The sequence below is a fragment of the Sphaeramia orbicularis genome, chromosome 14, assembly GCF_902148855.1.
Source record: "Sphaeramia orbicularis chromosome 14, fSphaOr1.1, whole genome shotgun sequence".
Classification (NCBI taxonomy): domain Eukaryota; kingdom Metazoa; phylum Chordata; class Actinopteri; order Kurtiformes; family Apogonidae; genus Sphaeramia; species Sphaeramia orbicularis.
The window spans coordinates 28,378,239-28,405,470 of NC_043970.1; the positions used below are offsets into that span (position 1 = coordinate 28,378,239).

General features: G+C 37.3%; 2 protein-coding genes across 3 annotated transcripts; both read left to right on the top strand.

Annotated features, from left to right (window-relative positions):
• b4galt4 (UDP-Gal:betaGlcNAc beta 1,4- galactosyltransferase, polypeptide 4) lies at positions 1-6,834 on the top strand. Of its 2 annotated transcripts, none has more exons than XM_030155078.1 (7): positions 1-70; positions 1,372-1,897; positions 2,642-2,874; positions 3,228-3,415; positions 3,560-3,682; positions 3,811-3,915; positions 4,020-6,834. In XM_030155078.1, exons 2-7 carry the CDS (start codon positions 1,636-1,638, stop codon positions 4,153-4,155), a joined length of 1,047 nt encoding a protein of 348 aa, XP_030010938.1. In that variant the 5' UTR covers positions 1-70; positions 1,372-1,635; the 3' UTR covers positions 4,156-6,834. The 2 variants fall into 2 exon arrangements, with proteins under 2 accessions (XP_030010938.1, XP_030010939.1); XM_030155079.1 differs by lacking the exon at positions 1-70 and adding an exon at positions 85-350.
• A 3,310-nt stretch (positions 6,835-10,144) lies between these two features.
• Positions 10,145-24,560, top strand: arhgap31 (Rho GTPase activating protein 31). The gene is given in 13 exon segments (XM_030155067.1): positions 10,145-10,562; positions 13,302-13,404; positions 13,982-14,126; positions 15,644-15,726; positions 16,412-16,519; positions 17,009-17,151; positions 17,279-17,486; positions 17,638-17,759; positions 18,380-18,436; positions 18,580-19,221; positions 19,316-19,464; positions 20,752-22,297; positions 22,300-24,560. Coding segments are annotated over 13 exon segments (3,867 nt in total). The 5' UTR covers positions 10,145-10,462; the 3' UTR covers positions 22,761-24,560.
• The last annotated feature ends 2,672 nt before the right edge of the window (positions 24,561-27,232 follow it).

Below are 27,232 nucleotides of genomic sequence, written 5' to 3' on the forward strand. Positions count from 1 at the left end.
GTGTTTACTTGACACTGTTATCGTTCAGTCCTGCGTTGAAAACCTGGAATGAAATTAGCTTCAGTAAAAGGTAAGTAAACAAGCACCGTCAAGTTTAGTAACACTGAACATTGGGATGGTTTGCACCGAAGTAAGACTGAGCTCTGTTCAGCCACCATAGCGGTATGCGACTGTTCATATTAATATTTAACTTTGCACCAGTTTTCGGTAACCACATCCGCATTCGTCGGCTAGCTAACAGCTAACTAGTGCAAGAAGGGCTACAGTCAGTTCACCAAACACACCAGTATTACTCTCCCTTCCATCAGGACACTAGGCAGCAAGAGATGGAGCTCTTACTGGTGTAAAAGGTAGTATCCTGGCTAAAATGTCTTTCTGTAAATAGCGACAGATAATGTATTTATTTCAGTCATTTTATGCTAGCTAGTCGTTAATATGTGAGGTGATACAAGCGTTAAAAATACAGTAAAATAGCCAAAACCTGATATTGAACAATGCTCACTAAATGTACTGCATATTACCGTTTCATTGCTGTTAGCTAATCTTCAGTTTGCTAAAGATGAAGTAAAATAGATCAGTTTTGGTTGTTGTTGTTTTTTTTTAAAGGTTTTTTAGAGGTTATTCTCATGTTTCCTATTTCCATGATTGAGGTGCAGTGTTGATGCTACGTCGCATTAGTCGAATGTTATTTAACACTCGATTGTTACACAAGTATTCCCTATTATCGACAATTCATTTAATATTTTGTTACTTAAAGGGTCACACATTTGCCTGGCGATTTTATGGTCAACGCAAACAATTTGCTTACATGCTCATTACTTTTATGATTTTACCCCAAATTAATATATAAATAGACTAAAAGGAAACTACTGCAAACACATACAATAGTAATAACATTAATTATACCAATTGCCTATATTGTTCAGATGTCACAGCAATCATTTATGAGTGTTGAGTTCTAGATATTAGATATGACAATTGAGCAAAAGCTAAGGCATATCAGCACGGTAATGTGATACAAAACATTGTCTGGTAGCTCAGAATAAAACGAGTATTAGTGTCAGAGTGTAACTTCATCAGGCTTTTTCAGTATTGTGTAACAGTAGATCTATCGGAAGACAAACCTAAAGAACACAAAAGTGAGGAACCTGAAATAAAGACACTTAAATGGTGTCTTGCTCTGTTTTCAAAGATGGTATATCATGATAGTATAGGTTTTTTTATTTGTGATCATTGAATGGGAAGTAATGGATATGCCTTTTTCATAATAGACTATTCATAAGAACGTAGGGTATATATATCCAAGTGGTAATGATATGTGTGAGTGTGTATTAGTACTAATATGGTTTTCTTTTTAAATCCTCTTTACAGCTGCTGAAGGAACCAAGGTTTTGCCGCAGTTCTCCTAAAGCTGGATTTAAAGTGTTCAGTGATGGTCTATGAGTGATAAGTTTTCCTTACTTCACAGTGATCATACAGATGACTTATATTACAGCAACATGTTTCACTGCCAGGGGATTGCTGGTCATAATAATCTGTGACTGACAGTTTTGCTGAAATGTCTTGCACAGAGGACATATCATAAATCATAACAAACAGCATCTACAGTTTGCACATCAGTACTGTCTCACAGCCATGGCCTTCTGTCCATCCATTTGCAAGATTTTACGGAGGGGGAAGTATTTTGTGCTGCTTCTTCTCTCGCTCTCTGTGCTGGCTTGGTTTGCAACATTTTCAGGAGAAACAGTGAAAGCCCTTCAGGTTTCCTCTGCCACAGCACAGAGTCATATTAAAGGAGACAGTCTGAGAGATAAACTAATAACTTGGACGTCAGCATCAGAACATGTGAGAACTCCTCCGCCAAAGGATGACTGCCCTGAGGAGTCGCCACTGCTGAGTAAGTTTCTACTAACATGAAAGTTAAAGAGGTTCCTTGTGCTTTTCTGTCTTTTTTTTTTCTGTATTTTTAGTAGCATTTAAAGATTTTTGATAAAAAAAATAAAATGGTAAATGGACTGCTCTTATATAGCGCATTTTCTACACCTTCATGGTGCCCAAAACACTTTACAAAGCCTCACATTCACCTATTCACGCACACACACATTCACCTGTGGGCAGCTACTAGGCCCTACAGGGAGCAATTTAGGGTTCAGTGTCTTGCCCAAGGACACTTTGACATGTGGACAGTTGGAGCCAGGATTCAAACCACCACCCCTTTGGTCACTGGACAACCCGCTCTACCAACTGAGCCACAGCCGCCCAAAATAGACTGTGTCTCAATCAAACCACTTAGTAACTCCTTGCTGGAATGAAACAATTATTAGTACTAATTTTACTACTGCATTTTACTATTTTGTGGTAGTTGTTTGTGGTCAGCCAGTTCTAAGATTATTCATCTTGATAGATAAAAGAAGAGTAATAGTTATAAACTGCCTACTGTCTAATAAACCAGACAAAGATTTTTTCTGTCATGTCACATGACATATAACATAGTGTCATTGGAATATGATGAATAAGGTCAATGAGACATTGCAGCAAACATGATACTTCTATAAAATCTTAAAACTTGTGTCAGTGTTATAGTGTGTCATAAGTCAAACATAAGAGAGTTGAACCTGTTTATGTCTGGATTTTTCAACAGAGGGAGCTGTGAAGCTGGTCTTTGAGTCCGCTCTGACACTTAAAGATGTGGAAAATGAGAATAAAGGAGTGTCTGAAGGCGAGTATGAGCCCGCAGACTGTACCGCGAGACAGAGTGTCGCTATCCTCATTCCTCATCGCAATCGAGAGAAACACCTCCTCTACCTCTTGCACCACCTACACCCTTTCCTGCAGAGGCAGCAGTTACACTATGCCATCTATGTCATCCAGCAGGTATTCTTCTGTTTCATATAAAAAAAATACCAAGATAGGCAGTGAGCAGAGAGAAGGATGAAATCAATATATTACCCTAACTTTTCTACTAAAGATAGACTGATTAACCAATTTGGCTGATTAATCATTCACTGTTGGACATTTTACAAATTACTGGTTTGGACAGAACTTGGTTTTGAATGGAAAAGTAAAATCTCACAAAAATACATATTGAAGTTTTTTTCCTTATCCAAGTCTATTATATTGGCCTTCTTAACTATATCTAAGGTTTTAGCATAATGAAACTTTAGATAAAGAATAAACACAGGACGGGGGCAGACTGATTTTTTAAAATTGCATTTTCTATTTTAAAGGCTGGTGATGCAACTTTTAACCGTGCCAAGTTGCTGAATATTGGCTATCTGGAGGCTCTGAAAGACTACAGCTGGGAGTGTTTTATCTTTCATGATGTGGACCTGGTTCCTGAAAATGACCATAATTTATATGTGTGTGACAAGCAGCCCAAACACTTGGTGGTTGGTCGGAATGCAACAGGATACAAGTAAGTCATGAGTCAGCCTTTGTTAATAAACAACTCAGCATTAATAGATGAACATTTGATAACTACTTCAGCCCTGATATTATCTTAAAAAGCCTGGTATATTTTAGACAAACACCTGTATTTTTCTTATTCTTCAACACCCAGACTGCGTTACAAGGGATACTTTGGAGGAGTCACAGCCATGACCAAAGACCAGTTTTATCAAGTGAATGGATTCTCAAACATTTACTGGGGTTGGGGTGGAGAGGATGATGACCTTCGCATTAGGTGAGACAAATAAGTGAAAACAATATTTAAGATTATCTTATTTTGTGCTTTACATAATATGCAGAAAATATGGTATATGCTCTTTATTCATTCACTGATACTAGTTATTGTGCGGTTGTGTTGAGCAGGGTCGAGCTGCAGAAAATGAAGATTATGCGGCCGCCTGCTGATGTAGCTCGCTATACCATGGTGTTTCACAAAAGAGACAGTGGAAATGAAATAAACAAAGACAGGTATGTGGTTTAGGTTTAATGGTTGAATCTATGTGCTTGGGGTCAGTTGAAGATAACTATATGTATACTGTGCTGCATATTCTTTATTCTTTTGTCTCCCTCAGGATGAAACTGTTGGGTCGGACGCCGCAGGTATGGAAAAAGGATGGACTCAATAGCTGCTCTTATAAGACTTTATCTGTAAAGAGGCTGCCTCTTTATGTGAATGTAACAGTGGACATTGGGAAACCACAGAGTTGAGATTTTAACCTGAAAGACCTGCTGTGACCAAAAATAGTTATATATTTTTTACAGGAAGTTGAAGACTCTAATTCAGTACGTGTGTATCAGTTGCCATATCAAGCACACAAAATGCACACTGATCTTTTTAGTTTACATCCAGAGATTAAAATCAGCTGGCAGCTATGGTGACTGAATAAACTGGAGTTAGCCAGTGCTCCTTTGCACATCCCTTGCATATCATGCTGCCTTCATTTCTTCGTATCATTAAAATGCTTCCTCCATTTATGCTTATGTAAGCAACCCGCCAAATACAAAAAGACTTGCATTGAACAAACTTTAAAGGTGTGTTTAAATCTGTTGCTTAAATGTCTAACTGTTAAACTGGATTTTAATACATGTTTGCCTTATTTACCCATGTGCAATTCTGTAGCATGAAACACACTGATATTTTTTTTAAATAACAGCCTTCAACTTCAGGATAGTGTGTATTTTGTGTGCTTCAGTTTGTGGATGCAATGATGTTTCCTGAGAGCGTTGTGTTTTCACTTATTTTGAGAAATTAGACCTTGTGTGAAATGCTTGTGAGGGACAGACTGATATTGTCCTGTAAGACTGATAAATTCTTTAGTGTCTTTGTTTTGGGACAGGACAATTCAACTTTTTCATAGAAGACATTTTGCCTTTTCATAATAGGATAAACTGTAATAAGAATGTGGATCAATCAGAAATGTTACTATTATAGTTTTCTTTTGTGAGCTGCCATTTAAAAAAACAAAACAAAAAACAACCCCCCCCTCAAAAAAAACACAATCTCATTTCTGAAGAAGGTAAATGAAATTGAATCCTAGTTATTTTAATCTTTAGCTATAAAATGTCATAATTTTACTTTAATATTTAATATTCAAGAGCAGATCAGAGGTCTACTGGGCTAGAAACTCCAAGGACAGTGTGTGTGTGGTTTTTTGTGTGTGTGTGTGTGTAGAGCATATTACAAGACATTATTGAAGGTTAGGTATGAAATCCGGCTGCCTGAACTCTTCAAGGTAATTCAATGTTTGGTTTGCACCTTAGCGGAGACTCTTCAACAACACCAACATGCTTATTACAAACTGGATAATATGGGTAATCTGGGTTAAAACACTGACACTGTTCGTCCATTAACATAAAGATGCTGCAGCGAAAATACAGATAAAAGTTTACAAATTTAATTGAGCTTAAATGTGAAAGACAGTACGATAAAAAAGTGCCGTTGGCTGGAGTGTAGAAGACGACAGTATGTCAGGAAAAAGCAAATAATCTTTATAATTTGTTTTACCTTCTACATCTAGCAATATCATTTCCAGCTCTAATTCCCCTAATGAGTTGAATGATAGAAAATGTAAGGATGACTAAAACGATATATATCATATTGCTTTAGGACGATACATAGGGATGTAAGTTACGTATCAGTTGTACAGCTGAGAACTTGTTTGGAGACAGTTGTAAATAGAATACCAGAAATTCATCTAGCTTTTTATTTTACTGCATGGTTGACAGAAAAGCAATAAAAATTTTGTAAAATGCAGACATGACCAATAACAACAACAACAGCACACGTGTTCTCCGTTATTAAAGTCAGAACGTGTACTGAAGAAGGCCCTCTAAGTCTCCTAGTATTGAAAAGACACTGTAAATGTCTGGACACCACAGATGTGACCGAAATTACTCCGTTATTAACATTACACTGGGCCAGCTCACTTTATTTATTTATTTACAGAACTGAACCACAATTTCAAAGAATGATCTTCTATTTGTCCTTAAGATGTTTTTTTCCTGAGCTTTGCATACATACTTTCTTCCAGTGCACGATATTTTTTTTTTTTACAAGGCCTTATAAGTTCAAAATGGTTAAGGTAGATTTATATGGATGGTGATTTAACAGGTGGTGGAATCTTATTTATTAATTTTTATGCAGAACAAAGTGATTTGAGACCAATCTATGTTAATAGTCCAGTAAAAAAAAAAAAATCACAGAAAAGTTAGCATATTTATGGTTTGATCATTGCATGCTGCTTAGAAATGTCTGTTACTCATATCAACTTACACTGGTAAAACTACAGCAAATCTAACTGAGGGAGCAGTATTACAACACTATACTTACAAACATAAATATGTTTTTCTCGATGTTTATTCATATTCTGCTGAAGAGCTTCATAACAAATAAAGGTATGACAGAAACATGCATTTCTTAAGAGTAAAGCTGCAGTACATAGTTAGTATATGAAGCTCTGACAGGATTTTATTATAAATATGTGCATTTCAAGTCTAAAAATACAAGTTCTCTGCTTGTGGCCTGTTTCTGTTTACTCCTATTTGAATGTTTTGTTATTTTCCACTGTGGTTTAAAGCCTTTTATAATGTGAAATAATTATAAATGATGACAACAAAGAAACATCTGTGCAAAAAATTGTAGCATCACAAACTTCACTGATGTTGATTGTTGTGGAATGAATCTCAAAAAGATGCCATGTAGTAACTTTATCAGAATACGGAGTCTTTCTTTTTTTTAAAAATGTTTGAGCATTGGATTGGAATGATGTGTCATGTTTTGCTTGTTTTTATGGGAAATGATTGATCATGAAAGGGAATTTCTGATTTCACTACTAATGGAACTATTCTCTTTAGAACACATGCAAAATAAATAGTATTTTCCTATGAGTTGTCTTGTGGTTTTACGTGTTCAGTATGTACATTATCAGGTTATTTTCAGGTCATTGTCTAACATAGGTTAGTTTGAGGTTTCCCACTCTAACTTTGGTTTTATTTTTTTAAATTTTTTTTTAATCATCTCTTTCATTTCAATCATAGCAATTTTCCTATATTCACCACCATCATCAAATATACAACATTACTGACAGTTTTGTTTTCCAGTATGACTGACAAGTACACCAACTATATGCAGAGTATGACTGTAACCAGTAGGGGGCCTTGACTGCACAATTTCCATCATTAAAGACACTGTGGTGAGTTGTGTACTTCTAAATACACTTTAAATATTGCATTTCTCGTAACAATCTTATTCTATTAGGCATTAAATACAGCAAACTTTGCAAAGTAAAATATTACCTTATTTAAATATTAAAAATTATAAGGTTACAGCCATGGTTTTCAAACTTTTTACAGTGGAGTGCCCCCTAAAATATACTTTCTTTTAGCCAAGTACCCCCAGCTCTCACTTCCGCATTTTTAATCGAAAAAAATTTGGCAAAATTTGTTCCTGTGTCAAAGGTGTCTGTTTATATTTTCAAAACTTTGTTAACAAACAACTTATATTTAGTTAATGTATAGAAAATAAATGTAAATTTTGTGTGCAAACGGAAAAGTGCCCTCTTTTATTGATAAGAAAAATAAATAGGTTAATTAATAAATGAGCCTTTCATCAACAAAATATAACTACTGAGCTACTCAAACTCAGTTTGAATAATACAAAATAGAAATGTTCTTAAAATGTTACCAAAACTTAAACAAGATGATTGACAATAAAAATATTATATGAATGTATTGATTGTGTTTTATATTTCAGCATTAATTCTCATTATTTTGTATTCAGTACATGATGACTTATTTAATGCATTTTTCCAAAAAAAAAAAAAAAAATTTAAAATACCTCTTGGGCCTCTTCCAAGTACCCCAGGGGGTACGCGTACCCCACTTTGGGAACCCCTGGGTTACAGTATACAAATGTTATTTCTGGTATTTAAATATAAAATCTAAATACTTCTTTGTTTCACGGTAAGTTAAAGCAACTTCAGTGTTTTTGTTCAGAGATAAGTCTGAACTCTAAATCCCCATTTACTGTTTTGGTGCCGCTGAAGTAAAGAACCAAAACTACTCAAGTTCCAGAAGAAAATCCACTTACACAGTAGAACTTCTTCAAAAGAACTTTTTTCTCCAGCCAATTCCACAGTTTCCCATTACTTCACATATGCTGTAGTTCTGTCAAGGCATTGCATCACCATGAGGACATGGAGAACATGTACTCAAAGTGTAAGGACAAGAATAACCCCTCATTATTCAGCTACAATGAAATCAGCTCTTCTCAGCTCAGGACTCTTTTTTTTTTTTTTTTACTCTTGCAAAGAAAGAGCGGGATGTCTGAGGCTTTGTATGGACAGAATGATGTCATCTCCTCTTCCTATGGTGCAGAAAGCTAGCTTTGTCTTGTCGAGGCCAGCCCTGGTCATCGTGTTCACATGTGACATTCACAAAACACTTTAAGCATAAAAATATCAACTCTGCAAAACAGAACACTATGCTCTCCCTTAGAAACTAATCTATTCAGATAAGAGAAGTGCCAGTAGTGCATGAGCTGAGCATTGTTATGTTCCTACTTGAAGATATAGTTATCTAAGTGTTATAAATGCACCAATAGGAGGCTGATGTCTCACAAATAACAAAGATAAAGACAACAGTGTTTGTAAAGTCAGTGTCTTAGTGCTTTTTTAGTATTATCAACTATAAAAAAACCAGACATAATATCCACACAACTTCACACACTCTTTTTAAAGGTAGAATTAGCTGTTTGTGAAGTCCTTGACCAACCCTAATATAAAGTCCAGACATAAAATATTTTATCTTTGAGGGTGGATCAGGAGCTCAAGAGCACTACTGTGCAGCAAGAAAAACGTGGGTTTCCATGAGTTTCCTCTGACTGCTCCAGTTTTCTCCCACAGTTCAAACATACGCAGGTCAGGTGAACTGGAAACTCTACCACAGACAAAACTGTTTTTGTTGTCCGCGTGTGTTATTAGCCACACTTTTATTTCTATCCAGTGCTTGTCTAAGGACATTTTTGCTGTTCATCTGTTCGATAGGAATAAGCAGGAGATTCATGCAGAGATTAATTTAGTAACTATATGTAAAAGTTAAGTCTGTGAGTGGAAAAATTACATAATCTGTGTTTGTAAAGTGGAAACACTATTGCACACCTTTTGAATGTATTTGTAAGTATACTACCACTATATTAATGGAAGAAATATTCAACATGTGTTATTTACTCAAAGAATAATGCTGTTTTTTTTGGTTGAAAGTTAATGCTCTTATAGGTTTTCAGTCTTCACTAGCGTGCCAAGTTTCAATTTGTCTCCTTTTTGCTTTGTTTGAGATGATGGCTCATCACTGATCTAACAGTAACAAAAATACTGTGATTTATCTATGGGGTCTCTAAAGATCACTTCAGGGTAAATTTAATATTTTACAGCAGCTTCTTTTTCAGCATGTGAAACAGTAACATGGAATACTGGTACAAAACTGAATTTATGTTAGAAATTCATACAAATGCTGTGTCCGAAATAGAACCAGTGAAGATTTATTTGCTATAAACTCTCTGTTTGAAACTGAAAAAGATGAAATGCATAGCAGTTAGTAACAAGAACCATGTGCTGTCCATCTCCTCACCCCAACCCCCCCTCCTGTTCTCCCCCCATTTCCCATCTGTGCCCTTCAGGCCCTCACTTCAGTCACCTCCCACTTCCCTCTTCCTTCAGAACCCGTCTGTTTTTGTTTTCGAGCCCGGGCTCTCTGCACAGGAAACTGTATACATTGGGAGCATTCAGGAAGGCACAGTACAACTTTCCCGTTAGCTCTGAGTCTGGGCACCAAAAGAAAAAGTGGATAAAAGAGGGCCCTAAGTCCTACACCAGAGGAGAGACACAAGTCAGCTGTTCTCCTCCTCACTCAACGCCTTCACACAATCACAACCTTTAAATTAAAAATCCCCACCACTTCCAGTTCTTCTCTAAAGCTCTAAACACTAAAAAAAAGACTCAAAAGGAGCTCAGTTTACATAGAGATGATTTGCCTCTCTTGATGTATGTATATACTGTATGTATGTATGCATGCTCCCTCAGCTACAGAGAAGCCAGTGAAAAGGGAGACTGTGTGGTATGAAGGAAAAGAGGAGGAGATAAAACGGAGCAGGGAGACTGGCTGGGGGTAAAAAAACAACAGGAAACCAACCGATTCTAATGCTGTTTCTGCAAATCCTTCAGAGAAAAGGCAGCGCACTGCCACGTCCCAGCGACCCTACGGTCATATCATGTCTTTTCTTTAATCATCACTTGAAGTAATGACCATCTAAATGCCTTAAATTTCAAAACGTGACGTCACTTCTGCTCTCAGTGTGGTTAGTCAGAATGTGAGCGGATGCAGACTTTTGGGAGCTGACTGCTGGGATTTTCTCTCCTTTTGACCCACAAACTCAACCTTTCTCTGGGTCATATGGATCAATCGCCGTGCCTCCAAGGACTTTTATGTTTCAATCGTCTGGACTACTAACAGGAGCCACATGAAGAATAAAGGGACTAAGCAAAAGTCCAAAAAGAAAGGAAGTGAAAATGCGTTCGGCTGTGACCTGATAGAACATCTACAGAACTCAGGACAAGATGGTAAACTTCTAGTTATACTTCTATAATCTCAAATCTAATGTTTTTTTATAAGCAGATGTCGTCCAATGTCACAGTGAGAACTTCATCAGTCATTACATAAAGGGTTAAGAGATTTAATGAAGTTTGAGCTTTTAGAACTTATGTCTTAGGAAATCATACTTATTATAAATTTTATGAAATTCGTTAAAAGAAAAACAATTAGGAGAAAAAAAAACAAACAATTAGTTTCATCACGTAAGATTCATTCTTTGTTCAGGGGTAACTTTTAGTCTATAATTTGCCCACATACATGTGTTTTGGGTTTCATAAGGTCATTCATTCACCCATTGGCTGTATTAAATTGTCATCTGTGCCTTTGGGTGTGGCTCTTACATTTTTTAAGTTAATTTCCTACAATGACTGTAGTCCCTATGTCTGACAAAAGACAGGGCGGTCCTGCTGCCTGTGGATGAAACAAAACAGTGGGGAAAAAAAGATGGCTAGAAACAAAAGAATCGTTAAATATTCATTATGTGATCAGGGTTGAATGAGAGTTTTTCATTCTTATCCTTGTTTTTGTCTAGATTGTAGGCCTTGGCCTTGTCTTAAAACTATCAAGTATAAATAAAAAAGTCTCCCATGTGTGGAGACAAGTTAGAAATATGGAGGATACGTGAAAAGCCGGTGTTGAAAATAACTTAAAGGAAGACCTGTTGGAGTGGACATAAGAACATGGTAAGGAGGGGCATTCAGGGCAGGAAGTGAGGGAGGTAGTAGAGTATTGTACCCCTCCATCATGGATGTCCAGCAGACATGTTGTGCTTTTAGATAGTGGTATGATACATCAGTGTGATACTATTATACTATTATACTGTTATACTGTAACTACAAATTCATCTAATCCTGCACATGTTATGGTATTGCACTTCTCTAAATTTGCACATGTGAAAATAACAGAAAGTTGCACCTTTAGTGTCGGTGAGGGTCTGTACATGTACTTAAAGTGACCAATAAACTACATTTCTCTTTTTTAGTCAATTTCACCACACTTTCTTCTCATCTTGGTAAAAAGAAACTTGGTTTATCTGTCTGTGTTATGTTGTATGGATGGGAAAATGTGGATCTCCTTGTTTTGGTAAAACTGTAATCCTGTAATCCACATGCAACAGTTCTCCAACACCCTTGCATGTTTCCCCAGAAGGAACTCAAAATACACGAACTTAAACTTTTCACTCCAGTGATTTTACGACAAACTCAACCCAGAACAATCCCTGGACATTTAAGGGTACTATAGTTACATAACAAAACTGTTACAATAAAATGTTTATTTTCCTGTTTATAGGGATGTTAATAAAAGCAGACAAGACGAAAGGAAGAGTGTTTAGGGCTCTTGTAAAGTCGACCACTGAGCAGAAGCTGCAGTTTCGGGATTTAATGGAGCACTGAATATCATTGAAAAAATAAATAGCCCCTAAGCATTGACTCTGTGTCGAGACAGAATCCTTTTTTATACCAAGTCACTGCACATTGTTCAGACTTTATGGGTCAATAGTGGATCTTAAAAAGTAGCAGAAAATCCAAATGAGTTTTGTTGCAAAAACAGGAATCCTCATTTAGCTCAGATACTTAGAGGCACGAAATGAAGGCTCTAGAGTTGTTCATCATCTAGGATACAACCACAGGCATGTGTCTAAAAGTCTAATTAAAGCTAATTCACGAGAATGTAAATGAGGCAGATGCTTGGTGTCTGCAGTAATTATGGAGAAATTAACTATTACCAAAGTACTTAAAACTCCAAGAACACTTAAATGATTACTTGTCATTATGTTTTTTTTTTTTTGTTTTTTTTTCTGTTTTATGATAAACTCATTTTCGTTTTATGTGACACCTTATAAATTACCCACTTCTGACCTAATATAGCTACGAGGTTAGTGCACATCTGACTATGAAAGTACTTGATTCTAGCTGCACAGAAAAAAAAAACCCCAAAAACTGCTGAATCAAGTTTTTGTGTATAAAAAGTACAAATACAACACATCAATGAATGTACAGACAATCATTTCCTTTGGGTTGGTGCTGCCTCAGACCATGATTCACCAGGATAATCCCCTTTTTCCATGTACAGTAAACTGATTTGCAGTTTATCTTTAATTTCAGCATTAGCAAAAGGGAAGTTGTGGCTACACTGAATCAGAGTATTAATCACTGATCTATTTGTGTGCTGCCTCTTGCCCAGGTCGTTATTATAAATGAGAATCAGTTTTCATCTAACTTACCTGGTTAAATAAAGGTTAAATAAATAAAGTCTGAGACGCCGAAAAACCACAGATCCATGATTTGTTAACAAATGCTAATTACAGAGTTGTGTACTAAAGGTAATGTAATGTGTATCAGAAGGCTGTCGTGTAGGTCAGTGGTAACATTTCAAAAGCAGTTTTCTATTAGAGGAAATGTCGTAAGTAATACCAGCTACAAGGACTGGGTGTGTCAACCTTCCTCTGAAACAAACAAACCATTTTTAACTTCCTGTCAAAGTCCACCTACAATCAGAGGCCCTAAGGAATAGAAAACAGCCATAATGGAACAAACCCTATACCATCAAGTCAACAATTACATTCGCAAAAGTTTCCATCTTCTGCTTCTGAGATTTAAGGTTGTCTGAATCACCTATGAGTCACGTATTATAAAAGGTCTGGATAGTAGAAAAGACGAGGTCTGACGTGTTTACACTTCTAACATGATGCCTTTTCTTCACTTAAGTTCCTCAAGTTCTGAAGAAATGTGCAGAGTTTATTGAGGAGCATGGCATTGTGGATGGGATCTACAGACTGTCGGGGATCACCTCAAATATCCAACGTCTCAGGTACTTGTGTCAGTGAACACTTCAAGAAATGTGTTTCTCCCAGAATCATCCACTGAAAATAATGTCGAAAGCATGATACGATGATGTTGCACTGCTGACAGGACAGTCCTTCAGTTTATATGAGACATCAGATGATGCAAAACGAAGTCAACTGTCATTTGATATAAAAGCCTAACATCTTAATGTTATGTAATAACTGGTATTTAGTCTATGTACTTCAGGCCACTAGTGGTAACTCAAATACACTCATTATTTTACTAGTGGTTTTGCTTGAATTTTGTTTACAGTAAATGCAAACTAATACATCAAATCACACACATAAAAAGCATTAAGTGCCAAGTGAATGTTTTATCTGTTTATTCCAAAACCATTATTATGTTATATTGCATTTACCAAATACTGTTTTCATAGATCAGCTTGTTGTTTTTTGTGTCATGAAGATGAATAAATAGAACTCAACAAACAATACACATACTTAAACAGTAGTGAATAAGGGTGCTAAACAATCAACGCATTCAGAGGACTGTGTTTGTGTGTGTGTGTGTGTGTGTGTGTGTGTGTGTGTGTGTATGTGTAGGCAGGAATTCTGCTCTGAGGCGTGCCCTGACCTTACAAAGGAAGTATACCTCCAGGACATCCACTGTGTGGGTTCCTTATGTAAGCTGTACTTCAGGGAGCTTCCAAATCCTCTGCTCACCTATGAGCTATACAACAAATTCACAGTGAGTACAACCTAATCACTTTTACAGTTTAACCCATAAAGACTAAGAGCTACTTTTATGGCAGTTCCCAAGTGAACTTTTTTAAGGGAAAAATCAGGTATTTTCCTATATTGAATTTACTCATCATGTAGATGTTCATAAAAGCTCAGATTAAAGTTGAGGGTTATTATATCAAAAACACAGAAAACTGAAGAAAAAATGACTTTTTCAGTAAAATATATCATTAACTGAACATAAACCAAACGTGTTCATCCACTGTCATTGATCCAACTCCATGGGTTTTACTGGTGAATCAATGTTGTAGAAGATGACAGTGTTTCCTAATACATTCATGCACCGTGCATATTGTAAACCCAGACATCAACATGCAGTATCCCTCAGCATGTGTTTCAAACTAATTTGGTTTAATTTTGCTTTATTCTCATCTTTTCACTCACAAATAGGTGTCAACAGCTTCACTGTAATTAACATGTTACGTATTACACTGTGCTACAAAACGTTACCATTTCAATATTAACATCATCTACTACTTTAGAATCACAAAATATTTCCCTGCATGTGACAAAACAAATAGTGCAGAGGCTGTTTTTTCTCTTCCTATTTACCATCATACTCTGGAGAATCTTTCATAACAAGTCTAACAAAAGACTTGTTATGAAAAAGTGCTATAAAAACCTAAACCCAATCCAAAGGGGAACTGACAGTCTTGTGGCCAACATTTTATGAACAAGGCGGAGAAGTTCTTCACTTGAAGCTGCAGAAAATATCTTTACAGCAGCGTTTTCTAGCTTAACTCCAGATGTGAAAGAGACTTAAGAGAGGAGCAGGAGAGGCAACAGGAATGCCACACTGTAAGACCTGGTTCATGCTTTCTCTGTAGCTCTCTGTGTACCTTTGCTGGCCATTTGCATAGTTTTGGCATTCATACTTCTTGTGCTGCTTGCGTCTGTCTCGTGCCTGGAAACACCCACACCCTCACATTGCTGTACAGAGTGCACTCTGAGAAGGAATGATGGCGTTTGGGTTCTGGATTGAAATAATTAACATAAGGTATTTGATTTGACAGTAAGATACAGACTGATCCTTTGGTATAAATGGTTATTTTATAGCTTCTCCTCTTTCATCCAATACAGTTTGTCACATATGAATTTAATCTGCCACCCCCTGTTCTAATTTCCTTTCCTGCTGTGCCTCAATCATTGCTTATAAAATCTTATGTCGACATCCTCACATGTGTGCTACACTGCACGGCCATGCTCTAAGATCATAGCTCTACCCTACAATCTATGTGTGCACTGATCCTGTTAACTGGCCACTGAGTAAAACTAGACAATGTCATGCCAAAGTGTGGGTAAGAATGCATTTATTACCGAACATTTAACATAATCTGCTTTAAGGAGGCTGTAAGGAACTTCACACAAAGAAGAAACATCCAATATATTAACATATGGGAATGGGCTTCCAAATCATTTACCCTACCCTAAAAACAGACTGTTTTGTGTCTAATTCATGAACAGGAGGCCACCTCTGTCCAGGGGGATCATGAGAAACTCCTCCACATTCAGAGGGTCATCAAAGAACTGCCAACCCCTCACTTCAGGTGAACTTCACCTTCTCCACTCTCTATCAGAAGTAGTAGTAAAATATTTTGTCAGCGGTATTGTCAGGGTTTATACACATTTTTCAAGGTCCAATTCAAGCACTTTTAAGGGTCATTTTCAAATTTTTTCAGCATAACACCTAAAATACATAGGCCTATGTACAGGAATACATAAACTCATGATTATTATTTTCACTTTTTTTCACAATGATGTACGTTGTATTATGCTATAAACACCTAAAATTATGTTTCATAATAGCAAAAAGTTTGCTATTATTTTTAAAAAGAAATTAAAGAAGGAAAAAAAAGGGAAGCCACTTGGCATTTTTCAGACACACTCGCACCGAGCCAAAGATTAAGATAAAAATGTACCTGGAGTCAACCTGAGAGCAGCGAGGAATTTTCCTTTTTGATCTAAGTTTTATTTTTCAGAATGTATCACTTCTCTGTAAGTAGCTTTGGTTTGCCATATAACCTTGTAGAATTAATATTAAAAACAAATAAATGAATAAATAATATCACAGAGTAAGAATTGCAAGCACTTTAAAGCACTTAAACTGAAATCCATGTACTTTTCAGACCTTGAAAACACAACACTAAAATTCAAGCATTTTTTACAGGATGTCAAGCATCTGTACGAACCCTGTATTGTAGTAAATGTGACAAGAGGTTTCATTTGTTCTAGGACTCTGGAGTACCTGACCAAGCACCTGGCTCACCTTGCCACCTTAAGCACAGAGACCAACATGCACACGCGTAACCTGGCCCTGGTGTGGGCTCCAAATCTGCTCAGGTGAGCTCAGTTTTGTACTTTTACTCTGTTTAAAACTTCATTTATCACGAGTACTGGATTGTAATCTGAAACATTGGAACATTGCAGAACAATATTGCTGAAACATACTTTTTGCTAATTTTCAAATAGGGCTGCGAAATATACTGAATTTATCTAATTTTGCTATCACAAAATTATAAATAATTCCTGCATTGTAAAATCATCCTCTGGAGACCTTCAAAATGCAATCTGTTTAACTGTGGTAATATATTAGTTGGGAGTGTATTTCTCCAGTCATATATGACATAAAGATTTAATCAAAAAATAAAATTTGTGTCTGAAATAAACTAACCTAACCTAAAAAAAACAAAAACCTTTGCCTTCATTTGATCCAGTTGTAGAATAATAAATCTTCCATAACACTGAAAAAAAAAAAAAAAAAAAATCAATATTGCATTTTTTGGCTCTATTTCCCAGCTCTAAGTTGCAATACAACATTCTTTATTTTAGGTCAAAAGACATTGAGTCTTCATCTGGTAACGGAGACATGGCTTTTCAAGAGGTGCGAATCCAGCAGTCTGTGGTTGAGTTTATTCTAAACCACACAGAGCAGATCTTCAACAGTGGAGCCGTGCAAAACAAACCCAAAGAAGGTAACATTCAAAACAACACTGGCCTATTCAAATTGTATAAAAAAATACCCTTAAGACATGGTAACAGGACAAATTCTTTCACTGCTTTTTACTGTATTGATGAAATCACTTAATTATGCTCCTCCAGGACCAAATTTGATGTGTGGTGAGAAGTACGCCACTCTCCCGATTAGTGGTCAGTGTGGGCCAATGAAACTGATGAGCCTGGAAGAAGCCCAGGCCCGTTCTTTGAGTCCAAACCACCCTGTGCATAGAGAACGCCAGCGAGAGAACAGTCTGCCTGACACCAGCACAGCCACACTCTATCACACCGTCATAGACATATCAGACAGCAAGTACGATCAATTTGTCATTATTATACCTGATATTATTATAACATTTAGTTTAACATAAATACACAGTGCCTCTGAAGTTAAAATATTCTGTATTTTCAGTAAAATCTCCAAACAAATGCATAATGCTTCATCTCTGACCTCCATGTTACAGGAGAAAGTTATCTGGGAAATCGAAGAAATGGAAGTCCATCTTCAACCTGGGAAGATCTGTAGACTCGAAAGGAAAACTGAGCCGGAACGGTAGTGTGTTCATCAGAGCACAAGGGATAACAGGTAAGGAAATAAACGGAACTAACAATTAACAATTCTAAAGGAACCCTCTTTGCTTCATTTCAGTACTGCAGTGTAAAATGTCAACATGAGCAACTCAAGGACAATTAGAAATACTAACAGATAGAGTAGATGAGACACTGACACATATATACTCTATTATACTGTATACTGTACTGTGTTCATTCAGAACATCTGCCTGGACTGTGTTTTTTTGTCTTTTCTTATGTTTGCCTTTAACTTTATTCTGTCAACTCTACAAGTCTGTGGAAATTACACAAACTCAACATTTTTAGGAGAAAATCCCCTTTTGTCAAAGCCCATAAACTCACCTGTCAGGTTGCATGAAATCATCGCTTTTTAATGAGGAATTGCAGGCCTGGAACACAATAAATGTCACCATTCATAAACACAGCCTTGAATCATTTCTGGACTTCTTAAATTTGAGTTGGAATCCAATGCCAAATATCCTGACAGCTTTTATAGTCTAAACACTAAAAACTAATCAGCTGTAAATGTTTTCCAGACTGTATCTTCTGTTCAGTGATATAGTAATAAATATAAAGGATATTCTACATTGTACTGATTTTTGATATACTACATATATCTGTTTTTCTCATCAGAAAAGGCAGCTCTCCGTCCTTCCAGGAGCATGGAGTCATTATGCTCTTTACCAACAGGTGGGGCTAAACTTACATAAGTTTATTTTCATTGAAATAAAGTAACAAAATCAGTGTGAAAGTGTAATCATTGCCACATTATGAAACCGCTGCACTTATTATGGGGTACTTTATTTATAACTTGTACTATTTCTACTGTGCAGATGATGACAGAACAGGAAATAGTCCAACCGGCGGACCTGGCAGCCTTTTTGTTCCAGATGTCAAATCCAGAACACTGGGATCTGATTCACTTTATGACCTGAATGAACATGAACAAAACTGGGAGTTTAAAGGGAAGAAAGCTGGTGGAGCAACTGGTGGCTGGAGCTCAAACATGAACCAAAAGGGGTCACCAAGTGCTTCTGTGGCTCCTCAAAAGACACTACCAGAACAACTGAAGGTGTTTAAAGGTGATGACCTGCGAGGCTACCAGCCCACATCTCCTAAAAACAGGAGGATGTTGTACTCAGGTTCTTCCCATAACAGCTCTTCACGGCCATCCTTCCCTGGAAGCTTCTTCCCACTGGAGTCCTCCCCACGTCACCAGCGCAGAGCCGTCAACATATCAGAGCCTTTTGCAGTGTCTGTGCCCCTGCGCGTGTCAGCTGTTATCAGCTCTAACAGCACACCATGCAGGGGCCTTGCCAAAGACAAAGCAGCTGCTCTGAAGCCCTGCAAAGAGACGCCAGAGCCCAGCAGCAACAGTGGAAAGAGCAACACTTTCCCCCAACTGGAACCGAAGAAGCAGGAAGGAACAGAGAAGAAAAACACAGAGGAGCTGACCTCGGCGGTGCTGCCAAAGGGTGAGGGCATCTTCCTTTATCACATTGTAACCGTATGTTGTCATGTTACATGTTCGAGTCAAACTTCTGCAATGGAAACATGCTTTTTCCTCAGATTCGAGCAAAGATGGAGGGCAAGAAGGACTAGGAGGGACAAATACTTCTGAACTGGAACAGGCCTCCCTTACAAATGCAAAAGAAGACAAAGATGGAGCGCCCTCTTCTGGAGATCAACTGCACAATCAACCTGTATCTAAGGAACTGGTAAATCATGGATCACAACTTATTCCTACAGCGGCAGCTACTGATTATTACCTCCGCCAAGGAGGTTATGTTTTTGCCAGGGTTTGTTTGTTTGTTTGTTTGTCTGTTTGTCTGTCCGTTATTGTGCAACATTACTCAAAAAGTTATGGACAGATTTTGATGAAATTTTCAGGGTTTGTTGGAAATGGGATAAGGAAGAAATGATTAAATTTTGGTGGTGATCGGGGGTGGGGGGCCCACGGGGGGGGCCCATTTCCAACAAACCCTGAAAATTTCATCAAAATCTGTCCATAACTTTTTGAGTTATGTTGCACACTAACGGACAGACAAACAGACAGACAAACAAACAAACAAACAAACAAACAAACCCTGGCAAAAACATAACCTCCTTGGCGTGGGGGGGGCCCACAGGGGGGGGCCACTGATCAGCCTTGGCGGAGGTCTGCGCTCTCCGAGTGCTTCTAGTTTTTTGTATGGGATTCATCCGTCGATCATTTTCTTTGGTTCAATTCAATTAAACTTTTATTTGAATAGGAATGTGAAAATGTGAAAAAGACAGCTTTGACAGTGACAAAAAGCTTATCCTTTATTCTAGAACCGACTGACAAAACAACCACAAAAAGTATAAAAATTAGAGGATATATAAAAAAATATGTACATAGACATCTTACAAAGAACTAAAGATGTAACTAACTTGCAACTTTGTGGCCATCTTGGCGTCAAGTGCGTCACAATAAGCATCCATGTGAATTATAATTACAGAACCAATGTTTAGGGGCAGCGAAATGAAAGAAATGAAGCTTAGAGTCAGGAAAACTGGGACTGAATATTTTTTTAATCAATTCAAGCTGATTAATCAATTAATCATTTCAGTTGTACATATTTTCCATCACTTGCTGAAACACATTTTTACAAACTTGCTTTTTATTCTATTGTTTATACTCCTATACTTTTATATGTCATGATATTAATGGTTCATCCTCTTTTTTTTTTTTTTATTTATTTACTAATTTCTATTTACTTATTTCTACATATCAGCAATTTGGAATTCTACTCCATATTAGTTTTCTAACATTCCATTTCTGTTGTGTATTTTGCATCTATTATTACCTTTATCTTAGGTATACCTTAAACTGTCTCTTTTAGGGGGGCCTCATGATTTTTCGGTGTTTTTACAATAACTCTTGAATTATTATTCTTTTATTATTACTGAATTATGGGGCATTGCATATTTCTTTTAATAAGAATGTAGTTATTAAAACTTTGCTGTGTTTGTTTTTTTTCCAGGATAAGGAATCCTCTACTGGGAAGGAGCTGTGGCCTGACCTTCACCAAGAGCTGAAGATAACTGAACCTGAAATAGACCTACTTGATGAGACTTTTAAACCTGTTTTTGGGCCAAAAAGCACATTTGAGGATATGAGGTTAACAGCAGATGTTAAATCAAAAAGAAGTCGAAGCTCTCCATCTCTGTCTCTGTTGTGTAAGGAGCAGTCTTCACATACCTCTCTGACTGATCATGTTATTGCCACTGGAACAGAATCTGCAAAGAAACAGCCCTCAGAGTCGGATATCTTATTTTCTCTCCGCAAAAACTTTGATTTTGTTGTCAGTGGAGACGCAGAAAATGACAAGGTTGCTGACAAAATGGAGAAAAAGATGAAGAAAGTGCAACAGCTGTCTCTCCAACTTACACCCTTAAACAAAGATGAACCCACTGACACTAGGCAGTGGGAAGGTCCTTTAAGGGAAACCCATTTAGATGAAGCTGTAAATGTAGTAACTGAGGACGATGAGGTGACACACAAAACATCAGAGATTCCTGAAATTCCACACAAAGACAAAAGCATTTCATGTGATGCAGGTAATAAAAATGTGATTCCTGAGATAGAAGTCTTTCAGAGACTTTCAGTATGTTTGGAGGAAAGGCGTAACATTTTGGAGTTGCCTAACCTTGAGGATGAATATGCATGTGGAGGAATCTCGGAAGAGCTGGACTTGGTGGAGCCCTGGGAGGATCTTAGCGCCACCAAACAGTGGGTTACCAGCCCCCTTCACTCTCCTGATGTGGAGGAGCTGTTTAAACAACTTTCCTGCTCTGGTGGAGAACCTTTGAGCTCAGAGGAAGGGAATATTTCACCTCCCATATCAGATACAAACAAACAGGCAAATAAAACATCTCTAACGAAGAGCTTCTCAGGAAACATTCTTCAGACTTCTATTACCAAACCAGAAACTAAATGGATGTATTTGCCCACGAGGATCAGCAATAATACAGCACAGCCTCATGCGGGAAAATGTAAACAGAAGAATACTGTGTCATCTCAGAGGTTTTACAGACAGGTGTCTTATGAGGCGGCTGCTTCAGAGAAAAGAGAGGAAAATAGCTTTTCCAAACACAGGCCATACTCACTTAATTTGGACTTGGGATATCGGTGCATCAGAGACATTTCTAACCAACAAAATCACAATTCATCAGAGTTTTCTTCTTGTCAAAAGGGATCACTAACACCATCTGGAACTGTAAGTAATGGACTGCCCTCAGACTTGGAGTTATTTCTAAATGATCGGCAGGCGCCTCTACGACGAAACTCAGCCCCAGTCAGTGTGACATCAGTCCGAACTGCCTTCATGATAAAGACATGCCAAGCCAAAGCGGTGCCGGTCATCCCTCCGAAGGTGCAGTACAGCCAGATACCTCACTCCAAACAGGACAAGGATTCTGAGGTAGTGAATGAACCAGAAAAGGAAAAAATGAGCACAGAGAAGAGCAACACAGCACCTCCTCAGATGATGTCCGAACTAAAAGAGGAGCTGGAGAACAAAGAGCCCACCCCAAACACCAAAGGCACCCAAACGTGGAGAAATCTGCCGAGTCTGTGAAGACCACATCCACCCAGGAGCTGCCAGTCATAAAAAGGCGACATCCCCCAAGTCTTGAAGTGTTTGTAGATGGTCCCAGACCTAACAGAGCCAACCTCTTACAAAGACCATCCTTTAGGAAACAGAGACCCCAGAGTCTTATCCTGCTCAGTCCTCCATTTCCCATCATGGACTATCCATCATCTGGGGACGACGGCAAACTCCTCTCATCCATCAAGAGTCTGAATGACACATCAGCAGTGTTTTCCAAAGAGATGGCAGAGAATTTTAGGACACCTGAGGGGATAGCACTGCAAAACAAAATGACTATTCCAAAGAGTGGACAGAGACTGGAAACATCAACCAGCTGCTTCTACCAACCGCAGAGGAGATCGATGATATTTGACAACAGGAGCCAGAGACAGATTGAGTGAGTGGATGTACAACACTGATGAACAGACTGGGTGCATGTAAATATATACAGAATATCAAGAAATGCATCACCAAAAAGGGAAAGGACTAAAGATTGTTGTAAATGATTTCTGTAAATCATTGGATTATACTTTATACAATAGAAACATCTTAAAACATGAACTCTCACAATCTTTGATATTTGAGAAAATTATGTGATGTATGAGAAATGTAAAGAAAACCTTTCTAAAACCCACTCAGCATATCAGAGCCATTCCTGTCACATATATGTGGTACTAAACAGTCACAGCGTATCACTGCCCACAACGCACAACATTTAAAGCACCCTCTGCCTTTGACACTGAAAGTCACATCTGTTAACTAACAAATGAGCTGCTGTCACTGAATAAATGCTGTCTGACTTTATGAAACAAAGATCAGTGGCTTAAGCATAAAACTGACATTAATTTACTTTTTTACTCTCCCTTTTTTTACTTCACATTCAATAAAATCAACAAACTGGTAACAACTGGCTCTGTTGTTACCTATATGTGTGCGTATGTCTAAATGTTGTATTCTGTCAGAACCAGGATGCATTTCCAAACACCTGTTCGTATGTGACGTTATATGTTGAGCCTATGAACTGCCAAAGGTCATATTATATCAGATTATGACCAATTCACTGGTATACTCATGTCTGAAGTGAGAAAAAGCAAATCAGTTGAATAAATGTCAAAGTTAACTGACTGTATAGTTTGCATAACACAGGAAATATATTGCTGAAGAGTATTTATTCCTTTAATAAGTTAGACATGATACTATGTTACAATATACTGTAGTAGCTCTTGGCTCTGTGATAAGCTGAAGTCTACATGATCTTCTAAAGCTAATATTTAAAAGGAGAGTCGAAAACTTAAGCGACAGTATTTACCCAAAGATGGACTTAAAATAACGTACATCTCTATTTTCTGCATTTCCTCTGTATTTTATCCCTTCTTTTTTGTTTGATATTTCAGTTTAACAGTATTGAGAACAAGCATTTAATAAAAGAGCAAACAAATATTTATGATGCTATCAGAAATCAGATCCTGGAGCTGCTCCACTGAGTTTGAACTAGTGGTTGTGAGTGTGTTCAGTGTGTTTGAGCTTTAACGGTGCTTTAAAAGTCAGACTATATCATCTGAAAGCAGACATCTCCAGGTTTTATCTGTTATCTTAATATTTTACCAAAAACATGATATAATGTACTATAATTGTACTATTTTTGGGTGACCACACATGCGCAAACGTGATTTTGAAGGTTAATGGAAGATATCTTGGACATTTCTGAAGTTACAGTGTTTTTTAACAGGGTGGACTGAATGAATGATTACCGTGATTTATTCAAATGTGTTGTGATGTTAATTGCAATTTCAGTGTTTCTTAAAAATGTTTTTAAGTTTTGTATACTTGTTAATACTGAACATCACTGTTTTGAGCTGTCCTCTTGGAGGAAAGACGTCTGACTGGAGAATTTACAAATAGACACCTAATGAAATGTACATAAGAACTTGATGAGTTTTGTTACAAGAGAATGTTGAGAAGAGAATAAAAATGTGTAAAAGAAAAAAATAAACTGACAACTCTATACTGCTTTATAATGTCAAACAATGAAATTCTAGCATGCTGATTCAACTGAATCCACCAGTTAATACTATGATCTGACGGCTTATAAATATTATATGGGAGACCATATGAGTGGGATAAGGTTAACCCCATTATTCTTTTCTTCCAACTCCTTCATTCCAGTGTTTAAGTTACAGCACCTCTGAATTAATCTTTTAATGCTACCGTCTAATTTCATAATTTCAAGAACAGTTACAAGTGACTGTTTAACCCTTTCATGCATGAACTGTGAGAACCTGAGTCAAGATTTATTTTTTAAGTGTTTTTATTCCTCCTTAGCCATGAAAAACACAATGTGATCGAGTTTCTCTGGCGTTACAAAAATATCCATGCATTTAATTTTTGAAGTAAAGAAACATGTGTTTAAAACCCAATATCAGAAAGTAATATGAAAACAATGAAATAAAAACATTTTTAATGCTGCTAATCTGATGTCTTCTCACATTTTAACATATTCTAATGCTAGTAATAACTCACTTCATGGAGATAATATGCAAAAAAAAAAAAAAACCTTTTTGTCTAACAAAAAGCAATTGATTTACATTCAAACATGTCACTGCAGATCAGGTTTATCAAAAACAGCACAGTTACAGTAATGGTATGAATGTCAGTGTATGGGATGATGCATAAGTGTCCACTGTGTTGGCTGATATGGAACTAAAACAACAAAACCCATTAATAAACAAGAGAACAGCTGTAGAATAACTGTCCACTGTAGTGACCTATGCATGAAAGGGTTAATGGTGCAAATTATGAATCCCTCGTGCATTTAAAACAGTTCCTAAGATGACTTGATTCTTTTGTACCCCAGCACAAAAGGCTAAATACTCTGATCAGACTGCTTGTTGGAGGTCCTGTGGAAGTACTATGGCAAATTGTCCCTCTGTGGCTCCATTTTGGAGATGTGTCCATGTCCTCCTGTGGGCAGTTTTTAAGTTTAAAATCTGTTTTGACTTTAAAATCATGTACCTTAACAATTTAGAAGAACTCAAGTGTGCAAAGAGAGATACATGTTTATCGAAACTACTGTTAGTAGCAAGCAAGAAGGCTTTGACCAGAAAAAGAGACATACCTACTATAAATGACTGGATTGATGTTGTTTACAGTATATATGCTATGGAGAGAATCACATTTAAACTGAGATGTAAAATTGATATCTTCGCTGAAAATTGGTTAAAATGGCTCACTTATGTTTCAACTGTAAGGCCTGATTTTGTATAATAACAATGTGCCCCGAACTTTAACGCAAAGAAGAAAATTAATATGGCTATATGAGCATATTGATTTACAAAAACACCCCCTAACTATTCCTAAGTTGTATTTAATATGAAAATGTTCATTAACTTTCTCTACAACTTGTGAAAGCCAAGTACTCTAGATCGGAAACGTGCCACACCAAAGTGGGGAGCTGGGGTCCTATAAATGTTTTTGTTCCAGTCTGGGATACTTTACAAGACAAAATTATTGTTAAATTGTAGGAAAATCAATGATAAGTCCTTTGAATAAAACAATCATGATATCCTACTGTGATACTACACAACCAGATACAGTCAGGGTTTAAAAGAGGCTGGCTCTTTGTCAATAACAGTGTTTTAAGAATATTACTCACCTGACTGGCTTGACAATCCTCCAGTCTCCATGAACCCAGAACCAGTTTTTTCTTTGCCAGCAGATGACGCTCCTGCTCCACACTCTCATCCACTAAATGCAGGATAAACCACTGAATTATGTGCACTGCTGCAGGTGTATTAAGTGCTCCATCGACTCCTATACCACGTTCAAAGACTGGCAGTTTTTCTCCATTTAACTGCAAACACATCGCTGCTTTGCGTCACCCGTATGCTGGCCTATATTTTGTTGCAGTTCGTGCGCCAACAGGAGTGGATTGTGCGCTCGGTGTGCGTACTTTTATGTTCTCATCGCCACAGAACACCTTTCTTTCTGCTTTTTCATTGCATAATAAGTCAAATATTAAGGGTAAATAAATTAAATTACTCTGCAGAAATTGGTTTAAATATCAAATAGTGGAAAAGCCTACTGCTTGGAAATATCAAAGCTACATAATCTGATTTTTCTATTACATGATCTGTTTTTAAATAGTCTGTTGCAAGGCCAAGAAATGAAGTTTTCCACCTGTGCGTTGAAATGCATCACTGTCTGCTTCGATCCATCATGCATAACATCACACCAGGTGCAGGCCTCTGTTTGCAGTTTAGAGTCAGACATTCTTGTGTGCATGTAAACTGACTAAAAATGGATAGGAGTCAAGCGCAAAACAAAACCCCAGTCTATTTAATCCAGAAATGTTACATCCAATATTATAGTCCCATTCAGAATCAGTCATTTGGCGGCGTTTGCAGAGGTCACTTCCATGTCTGCGCAGTTCATTATTTCTCGACCTTTGACACTGCTTGTGTATGGGGCCGAGAATTAAAAAGGCGTATTCTCACCACACTGAAAAAGGCAAGCAGAGCACGGTGCGCGCGTTGAATATTCAATTAGAGGGGGGAAAGTGGGGAAAAGTGAAGCTGCGTGCCAGTCCTTCAACTTACATTACTGATTAGCTGTTAAACAGATTATATACAGCTGAATGGGTTCGAATGTTGCAACAGAAAACATTTGGAGTTCAAGGTAATGTGAGCGGTTTCCTTCCCTGCCACTTCAGTAGGACAAACAGATTTTGTTTCCACTAACAGTTCCATAATGAGACATGATGCACTTTATTTTTTTTTTCGACTTTCAACACATTCAAATCGCAGAATCACAGAAGCATCCAAACTCTACAGATCTAAGTTCGGAATTAACAGTCATATTTTTTTGTTACATGCAG